The following is a 9,980-nucleotide window of genomic DNA, read 5'->3' on the forward strand; positions in this document are numbered from 1 at the left end:
GCCCACATTTATTTTAATCTCTTATTAACAGCTTAGTCGTAACAATTTCTGTATTTTTAACATCATGCCAAATTTTTAGTTTTACTTAATGTACTATCACCAAAAGTAGCCTAATTCACACCCTGTAAATGAATGCGCCTTCACATTGCTCCCCCTAGTGGAGCCGCAAGACATTACCACTTTTCTACCACATTTCTAAATGCTGCTCAGGGGCACTACCACTCATGGTTGCATCATCCACGTGACAGGCAGGGGATATCATTACGGCTGCCAAACAACCGGTGGGTAATTGGTCGGGAATCCGTTAAGCATCCACCATTCACCGTCAGGGATGAGACAGCCATTTTAAGTGGCTGTATCTGTATATACAGTGGGAATAAAACCATCCAAAAGCAAAATTCCAGACCTTTATATTGGCCAGTCTCCACCACTTATTATATGTTATGTGGTCATGTGAAGAAATATTCCTTTGTTGACAGGAGTCTACTGTACATTAATTGACACTTGAGGAGGATTTGGATTTCCTGTGTTCAACTCTTAGCATGTTCTGATAACTGAATATTTCCTCTCATTGTGACTGGTGTAGGTAAGTCAGTACACCTTTGCCATGTGCAGCTACAGAGAGAAGAAGGCCGAGCCTGTAGAACTCCTTCAGCTGGAGGGCTACACGGTGGACTATACTGACCCCCAGCCAGGTAACGGTGCAAACACACACAGCGGCACAGTGGATGATAACATGCAATGTCCAAGGACTAATTTCACAGTTTGACTTCCAAATTGGCTGACATACCCATAGTCCCAAGGTCACGTTGCCTGATTAGATCCAAACTCTGTATGACTGAAAACTCCAACAGTGTTCACTTAGGTCTGTGGAGCCAAAGATAAGTCTCAGAAATATTGATGGATTTATCCGTGGATATGAAAGGAAAATCATGGTTTTATTTGCACATAAAACAAATAGAATTCACATAATTCCAAGTGTTCAGAATCAGAATCAGAAAGACTTTATTTATCCCTAAGGGGCAATTAATATACAACAGAGCAGCATGACATTGAAGACAGTGTTGCTCCACCTAGCTTCATTCTGAACAGAGGTCAGACCAACCCAACTAATTGTTGCTTTTGGTTTATGTTGGGAAGAGAAAGGGAGAAAACAGAAGTGAAAAAAGACACTTTGTCTATCCCATATCTGTGAAGAAAAAAAAAATAGTAATTAAAATTATGACAGTAATATCTGGGGCAGCATGATATTGAGGTGATTAACAAAAAGTCCTGGGTTTAAATCCAGGATCTGTCTGTGGCCTTTCTGTGTTTGCATGTAGTTTCTCTCCAGGTACTCCCCTTATAGTCCAAAGACATGCAGTTAGTGGGTTTAGGTTAATTGGGCTACTGGTAAATATTTGTAATCTTCTTATAATGTTAACTGGTTTCCACACCAAGTGTTCTTCCCTTGTTTATTTTTCAGGTCTCGACGGTGGCAGAACATTTTTCAATGCAGTAAAAGAGGGTGACACTGTGATCTTTGCCAGTGATGACGAGCAAGACCGTATCCTATGGGTGCAGGCAATGTACCGGGCCACTGGTCAGTCCCACAAGCCCGTCCCTCCGACCCAGGTCCAGAAACTCAACGCAAGGGGAGGCACAACACCACAGCTCGATGCACCTATATCTCAGTTCTGTAAGTTTTCAGCTCTCATATTTGTATTTGCCTTTAAGTTTTTAACAAATTCTTGGTCAAAAACAGGATTTCACGGTCCACTTTTTTTTTTTTCATGATTTGATTTTCTGGCACTGATACTGGCTCTGTCAAGTTTCTTTTTTAAATCACTCAAATTCAAAGAAAGAGAGAGAGAGAGAGAGAGAGAGAGAGAGAGAGAGAGAGAGAGATGAGATGAGAAACAGATTTTATTTTGTGGGGTTTTTGGTCTTAGCTGCATCATGTCTTGTTCTGTCTTTGTCCTCACAGCATTATGCTTTCTAAACAACAAAATTATTACCTTTAGTCCATTTGGGTACTGTTTAGTTGCATGTTGCTTGGCTCTTTGTAAAAGTGTTGGTGGCTTTGCTGTGTGTCTTTATGTTTCTCTGTTCCTTTTTCCTTCTCTTCTCATCCTTTTAAACCCTGACCCTACTTTTAGCTGGATTAAGTGGTAAGTGCTTTTTCCCTTTTCTGTCTCCTTCTCATTTTTGTTGCTGATCACTCTTGCTGCTTTTAGAACGCAGTCTTCTTATCACGTTTCTGCAGGCTGAAATCAGATGATTTGCCTCTACTTTTGTGTTCACGTTTATTATCTTGAGGCAGTGGATGGATCAGGCTACAAGAATGTTGCACAACAGACCAGGTTTTGTATGTTTTTTATTGTTTGGTTTTAATGGAGATAAAAGTGTGTCTAGTTCTTAACAGGAATTGTATTAGTAGCCTTTTCATTACAGTACAAAAAACCCCTCCTCATGTGGACAACATTTGGGTACTGTGCAAATATCCTCTGGCATAGCCATAAAAACATAGACAGATGTTGTAGTACACTGCATCATTTTGTGTTTTCCTCAGATCCTGGTTGCCTAGAAACAAGCAATAACAGAAGAAACAAAGATGTTGACTGTAAAAGATAATTGTGTTTTTTAACGTTATGCAAATTAGTTAGTACAGCTGGGGCCATGTCAGATTGGAGGGGGCGCAAATGAAAGCATAAATTAATTCATTCATGCAGAGTCTGTGCTAAAGACATGGTAGCAGAAGCAGTGAGTACATTTTTGTATGAGTTGAGAAAACATGCGTAAACACATCCATTATCATGTGTTTATGTTACAAGTTTTCTACAGATTTTCATTTCGATACAATTTACTGAATCCAGTCAGACTCACACTGGTGACATTGACCTGTTTCAGTATTATAACATTCAGTTGTTATGTGACGAGTGGCTAACATAAAGAAATGTCTCTAGAAATCTGGTAGTTTATTCCCAGCAACTAAAATGCACTTTATGAAGATCTAAGCAGTGTGCCATTCAAACTGACTGTGAAATATTCAACAGTTATCATACCAAACAACCTATAAACGAGTTACCTAATCAACAGGAAATAAAATGCATGTCAAAGTTTCAGAATTATACGCAGTCACAGTTGTGCCCAGAAGTTGACATACACTCATAATAAGCACAAGTGTCATGGTAATTTGGGGTTTAAAATGATTTGCTTGAACTGTTTGAATGGTTGGCTTAGTTGGCAGAGCAACTGAGTCTTAATCTTAGTCTCATGGGTTCAAGTCTCCACTGTGGACAATGAAGTATTTCAAATAAGTGTACAAAAGTTACTTATGCACTATGCTAAGTTCTGGAATAAGACCCCAAACAAAACTGTTGCCCTCAGAATGAGAAAATTGGTTAGGATGTCCAGGAACCATCGAAGCTTGCCACTGATTTGAAACTGCTTGAACACCAGCTTCACTGTCCACAGGGAAGTAAGTTTTATATGGCTATGGACTGAGACGGTGCCACACCAAGGAAGAATCAAGCTCCAGCTGCTCAAACGGAGAAAAGCATTATGGTCAGAAAAGATGAAGATTGACCTATTTGGGCACAATGATGAGGAGTAAAGGTGCGATTTTTGGTACAATGTTAATGGTAATATGCTCTGAGGCAGTTTTTCTGCCAGTGTTACTGGTACATTGCACAAAGTAAATGGCAGACAGAATAACGAAGATGAAGAAGGAGGTCTCTAACCTCACCTTAGATCAGCAGCTAGAAAGTTGAACCTTGGAAACAGCTGGGTGTTCCAACAGGACAATGATCCCCCCCCCCAAAAAACAAACAGGTTCTGGAATGGATAAAGCAGGCTTACATTAAGGTTCTGAACCTTATGAGTCCCGAACTCAACCATAAAAATTAGTGGACTATTCTTAAAAGCCCGATCAACCAATTTAAATGAATTCTATCAGTATTTGATATTTATTTTTATTTTTTTATTTTTTTGCCTGTCCCGTTTGGCTCTTTTGCATCAGAATTATTGTCTAAAGGCAAAGAAAGATGCCCAATGGATTTACTTTACCAAATAAACCATCCCAGCCTTGCCGTAATGGTCCATTTGATTCACCTTTTATTGTTTATTTTATTTTATTTTTACTTGTTAAATACGGGACAGATTTGACTGGGGAAAAGAAAGGAGAGAAAGAAAGAGGGAAAGAAAAGAAAAACAGCGGGGAAGAGGGACGGGGATAAAGGGCAAAAAACAAAAAACAACAAAATAAGCAGACAAAAAATCCATCTATCAATCACCTGGATCACCTGTTGGGAAAGAAAAAAGAGAAAACAAGCAGAAGAAAGAAAAAAAGAGCAATAGAATAAACAACATCACAATGATATATGGGAATCTGACAGTAAATACTAAATATTAAATATTATTGTGCAGCACGTAAGATCGACAGAACACAGTGTGCTTTGAGGTAGGAGCCAAAAAGGGTGTAGTTTGTGTGTGTGAGCACCCGTGTGTACACCTGTGAGCATGAACACGCTTTTTTTAAAAGGTTCCTTCATGTAATGATCTGCTAGAGGGTGTGGGGAGCCACAGCCCCGTCCTCCAGGGTATGAAGCAGGTATGGAGGAGATCAAGACTCCAGACATCCAGAGGCCCCCAGAACACAAGAGACCAAAGAAGACCAACAGAGGGGCAGCCGCGCCACTGTCCCAGAAAGAGCTGAGAAGAGTCCCAGATGAGGGGATTTGATATTTGACCAGCCAAGAAGTCTGGTCAGATATCCAGCCACAATTATACCAGAAGCTGATTGATGGCTACCAAAAGCATCTGGTTGAGGCACAACTTGGTATGGGACACATAATCAAATATTAGTGGGGTGTTTGTCAATATGTTTAAGCCGTTCTATATGATTTTGACCCTCTGAACTAGAGAAACTTCAAATTGAATTCAAACTTGTTCACTTACTTCTTATTTTAAAGTAATTACATATTTATGGTATACAATCATTCCACTCAGGAAAAAGAACAGTTCAAAGAAATAATTAAATGTCAAACTTACCACGATGTTCATGCCTGTAATGAAAAACTTATCACTACAACTTTTAGCCGTCCATGTCATGTCAAATAATCAAAGACACTGTAGTCTGCTAGGATGAGTGGGTATTATCCCACCACTGTATTTCATACGAGCCTTTGTGTATTAACTTATACACAAGCTCACATATATCACAGCATGTTCATTCGGTGCTTTATTCTAAGAATTACAATCATGTTGTCCACTGAATTTAAACCCTGAAGCAGGAGAGGCAGAGGGTAGGCTGATCCCTGTCCCCTCAGCTCCATGTATACTTTACAGTTCTATATATAAAGATCCGCAAACATTGATTCCTGTACTTTTATTCTTACAAATTTTCACAATCCTATTAAATTATTAAATATCAATATTATGGAAGTTATATTTTAGAGGGGTCTATCACCTCCAATAAGGTACATGCAATATAGTGGCAAGTTTCTTGTCTAACCCGTTTCACGATCACTGCAGTTCCCCTTAGTTTGACTATCATACAAATGTATGGTGTCGTTTTCATACTTGGTCAAAAAAAAGGGGTCTTCTCTTCTGCATGTACATAGCTTTCAGTAAGCAGAAGCAGTTACGCCGCATTTAAATTTTCTAAGATACACAAATCTCAATAGTGTGATAAAGACATGAAAATACTGTTGGTAGGGTTTGTGAATTACTCATCGAATAGAAGCAATCTCAGCTGGCTGTCAGCACTGAAGCTTTCCAAATAGTAAATACCAATCTGACGTTAACGTTTCCTTTATCCTATTCTCCATCACTCCTCCTCTTCACCTTCTTTACTGCCTAGTAAAAAACAAGTTCTTTTTCCTTTGCGTTTTTGTTTCCAAGTTTGTTATGGAAACATTTACAACTCTGTGAATGTGGATTTTAAAATTGTAAACATGATTTTACAAGTGCTACAAAGAGCCATTATTTGTGGAATTTTAACTTAATTTCAATTTCATTTTAAATGAACAATAAGAATCTACAATTTCACTGTTACACAATCATTCTGTGAAAGGTCTACGTAGTGTTGAGAGGAATTTGAAGAACACTCTGCATTCAAAGTTTAGGTAGAATTGCACTAAAGTCAAATAAAATTTTCATCAGCAACGTATTTGTGTTTGTCCTCACAGACAAAATTAGAATCTGTGGTTAGTAAGAAACTTTAAACAAAAACCCTTTTATGGAACATTTAATCAGACACAAAAATAATTCAGCAAGATTTCAATATAGCATAAAACAATTACCATTTAAAAAAAATTGGTTTGAGACCAATACACCTAATGAAGTGTAAGTAAATTTACTGAGCAAGTTGTTTCTGACACAACCACTGGATTCCCACTGAGTCCCAGCAGCTGGTAATTACCAAGGTATAAGTGCCAAACTATGAATAATACAGTGTGGTTACTGCACAATTAAACTGGGTAGCAATCAGTCAATGTTACCAAATAGCTATTTGCCAGTTCACACCTGGAACGGAGTAATGAATAATATAACATCTTGTCACCCCCCAGTGGAATTAGGTGGAGAAAACCAAGATCGGGTGTACTGGTGCAAAAACACAAATAAGAAAATTACATGTTAGTATTTAATCTCCGGTTTGTTAAAGATCATTTGCTGAGAAGCCCTTCCTTGCAGAATAATCTTTCATTCTCCTCACTTGCATTCACATTTTAATATGTTTCTCCATCCAGAAGAGTCAAGTAATGACATAGTCACAATCACAACACTGGTTTGTTTGGGGTTTTTTTTTTTTTTTTTTAGATCCAGCAACTTTTCTTGTACCTACTGGGAAACTGGAGAAAACAGCTTGTAACAAAGTTGTTCATTGGTGATATTAGCTAAGCTGTTTGAAATGCAAATATGAATGCTTGAAAACATGACAGGCAAATGAAGGATGTATTTAAAGGGTGCAGCAGATGACAAAAAGAACTTGCTTAGTATCATTACAAAAGCCTAACCTTGACATCTCAGCATTTGTCAATAACTTCAAATCCTGGAATGCCATTTGAGATTGTTCTGGCCCACATTAAACCCATATTTCTTTTTATTGCCTATAACTAAACAATGATTTTGTTTATGTTTACATTAGCTTTAGAATTAATTATAATTTACTGTCTTTATTAGTCTTGACAAATAACACAGAAAAAGATGCGGCAATGCCTAATATCTATAAACATTCACTGCCCTTCAGCAGAATATTGAAAAAACGTGTTAAGTTTAATAATTACTTCCTCTGAACTGTCAGCATGTATATTATACCCCATTAAATGAAGAATGAAAGAAGTCTCACTATTCATAAATAATTCTGTCTCCACATCCATCACTTGACCCGGTTGTCTGAGCTAATTATGGGCCAATGTCCAACCTTCATTTTACTTAAAAAATCTTGAAAGAGTTATTATAAAACAGCTGACAGATAATCTGCTGATTAATGGTTTATTTGAGGAGTTTCAATCAGGTTTCAGTATTCATCACAGTATAGACGCAATAGTGAAGGTTATGAATAATCCTCTTATGGACTATTTGGCAATGGATTCATCTCTATTGTCGTGTAATGCTGTGCTGCTGTCAGGTTTTGGACCCAATATGCAGGAATCGGGACAAGTTGAGACATGAAATGATTTTAACTTTATTGCTGATTACTTGCAGAAGATAACAGAGTACCAAAGCTGGAACCGGAGCAGAGCAAGCAAGGGAAGTGAAGGGAACGGAAAGGAAACACAGAGGAATACAGGAATACAAACAAACAAAGGGTTTAAATACACAAAAAGGAATAGAGCAAAGTGAAGACACCCGGAGAGAAACAGCTGAGCTGAATACACTTAATCACATAATGGAAACCAAAACTGAACACAATTCAGAGGACAAGAGACTATTACAATAAACAGGAATAGCCGACAGAGACTATGACACACCAGCTTGACATAGACAAAGAGGGAAACAAACATGGAGACATGACTGACTCGGGAAAACGAGACAAACTACAGGGCACAGTGGGACAGGACAACGAAAGGGACACAACTGGGGAAACAAAGGGAACAAGGGAAAAAGGGAGTTTTTCCTTCCCATGTTCATTAAGTGATTGCTCATACAGGGTGGTCTGATTGCTGGGGTTTTCTATCTATTATTAAACTGAATTGAGTTGAATATGCTTGTTGTCAGAAATATTTCAGGATTCAGATCCTGCACCAGTAATACATAAATGGCCTCAAAGCCACCCATCTTGTGTACTTGTGAATTGTTTTCTTTTGGCAGCTTGTTTATTTCCAAAAGGGGTTGCCACGGTGAATATTCACTTCAATTTTCAATTCAATTTTATTTATATAGCGCCAAATCACAACAACAGTTGCTTCAAGGTGCTTTATATTGTACATTAGATCGTACAATAATACATGCAGAGAAAAACCCAACAATCATATGACCCCCTATGAGCAAGCACTTTGGCGAAAGTGGGAAGGAAAAACTCCCTTTTAACAGGAAGAAACCTCCAGCAGAACCAGGCTCAGGGAGGGGCGGGGCCATCTGCTGTGATTGGTTGGGGTGAGAGAAGGAAGACAGGATAAAGACATGCTGTGGAAGAGAGACAGAGATTAATAACAGATATGATTCAATGCAGAGAGGTCTGTTAACACATAGTGAGTGAGGAAAGGAAAAACTCAATGCATCATGGGAATCCCCGGCAGCCTACGCCTATTGCAGCATAACTACGGAAGGATTCAGGGTCACCTGGTCCAGCCCTAACTATATGCTTTTTAAACCTAATCTTAAAAGTAGAGATAGAATAGATTTGCATCATTTGGCATGCATGCTGGATTGAGACTGTCACTGGTCAACATGTTAAAAAAACTTACCCTACTCTTCACTTTTCATATCACTTTAGAATGAAATACGGTCACTGAGGCCTGTACTGACAAGCAGGGGTTTGGGTTATCCAGATAACTTCAGGGTTAACCCTGGATTCTCTGTACTATGAAGTTGGATCCCTTCTTACCAGGGTAAATCACCATAGTAAATTATGTTGTGAGATTAACCTGGTCAAGTAGGTCAAGTTCTAGATAAGAGATTAACAAGTATTAACTCAACACCTACTGTCCAATCAATTCTCCAGAATATAGCCAGAATATATCACCATTTCTGAAAGAACATCTGTGGGGAGAGTAGGTCATGTCTTTGTGTTCCCCTAATGGACATTAGTAATAAATAATATCAATTTACTTACTCTGTCTGCAGAGTTGTCAGACGGAGTGATTTAAAAAAAAAAAAAGAACCTTTATTTAATGTGGAACGGATGCTCCAAAGAAAAGTTAAAATTAACTTTAGTGGGTGAAGGGGGCCAGGGGGCCAGAAACTCTGGCTGCAGAACAGTTCTGGGGAGTGGCCTGTTACAGAGGCTTAACAAGGCTCAAAATCTGGGGCTGCTCATGAGGGCAAAGAAATGGAGAGAAGCTATCCCAGGCTATACAGGATGCCCTGTGCATGGGGCCCAGGATTCTCACGTTGCACGGTATTCTCAGGCAGCACAGATTGGGCATACAGCTGACTGTGGAGGCAGATGTTCAGGATGTGGCCAGGCTCCCCTCACCCTCAGAGCTGGGACTGTTCAGGGTACTCAGTCTCTGGGTTTGCTGTCTTGGCCTCAGTCTCTGGCTAACCTGGGTGGCAAGACTAGTGAGGAGCTTGCTTGGGTGGCTGTGCTGCTGCAAAAATAATGAGGGCGGCTTTTGCGCAGGAGGTAGAGCAGGTCACCGACTGATCGGAAGGTTGGTGGTTCGATTCCTGGCTCCTCCAGTCTGCATGGTCAAATACTAACCCCAAGTTGCTCTCCGATCCATCCATCGGAGTGTGAATGTACACTCAACAAAAATATAAACGCAACACCTTTGTTACTGCTCCCATTCCCCATGGGATGGACGTAGAGACCTAAAATTCATTCCAGATAC

At 39.2% G+C, this 9,980-nt stretch overlaps 1 protein-coding gene across 3 annotated transcripts in view; it reads left to right on the plus strand.

Moving 5' to 3' along the window:
• The window catches only part of LOC102293437 (calcium-dependent secretion activator 1), a 338,778-nt gene that overhangs the window by 190,228 nt on the left and 138,570 nt on the right, over positions 1 to 9,980 (plus strand). For all 3 annotated transcript variants that reach the window (XM_014339718.2, XM_042228110.1, XM_042228111.1), the window contains exons 9-10: positions 587 to 695; positions 1,466 to 1,678. In XM_014339718.2, coding sequence (XP_014195204.2) covers positions 587 to 695; positions 1,466 to 1,678 — 322 coding nt within the window. The remainder of the gene's footprint in view (positions 1 to 586; positions 696 to 1,465; positions 1,679 to 9,980) is intronic.

The sequence above is a fragment of the Haplochromis burtoni genome, unplaced genomic scaffold, assembly GCF_018398535.1.
Source record: "Haplochromis burtoni strain Fernald_Lab_line unplaced genomic scaffold, NCSU_Asbu1 Contig_304, whole genome shotgun sequence".
In the NCBI taxonomy this organism is placed as follows: domain Eukaryota; kingdom Metazoa; phylum Chordata; class Actinopteri; order Cichliformes; family Cichlidae; genus Haplochromis; species Haplochromis burtoni.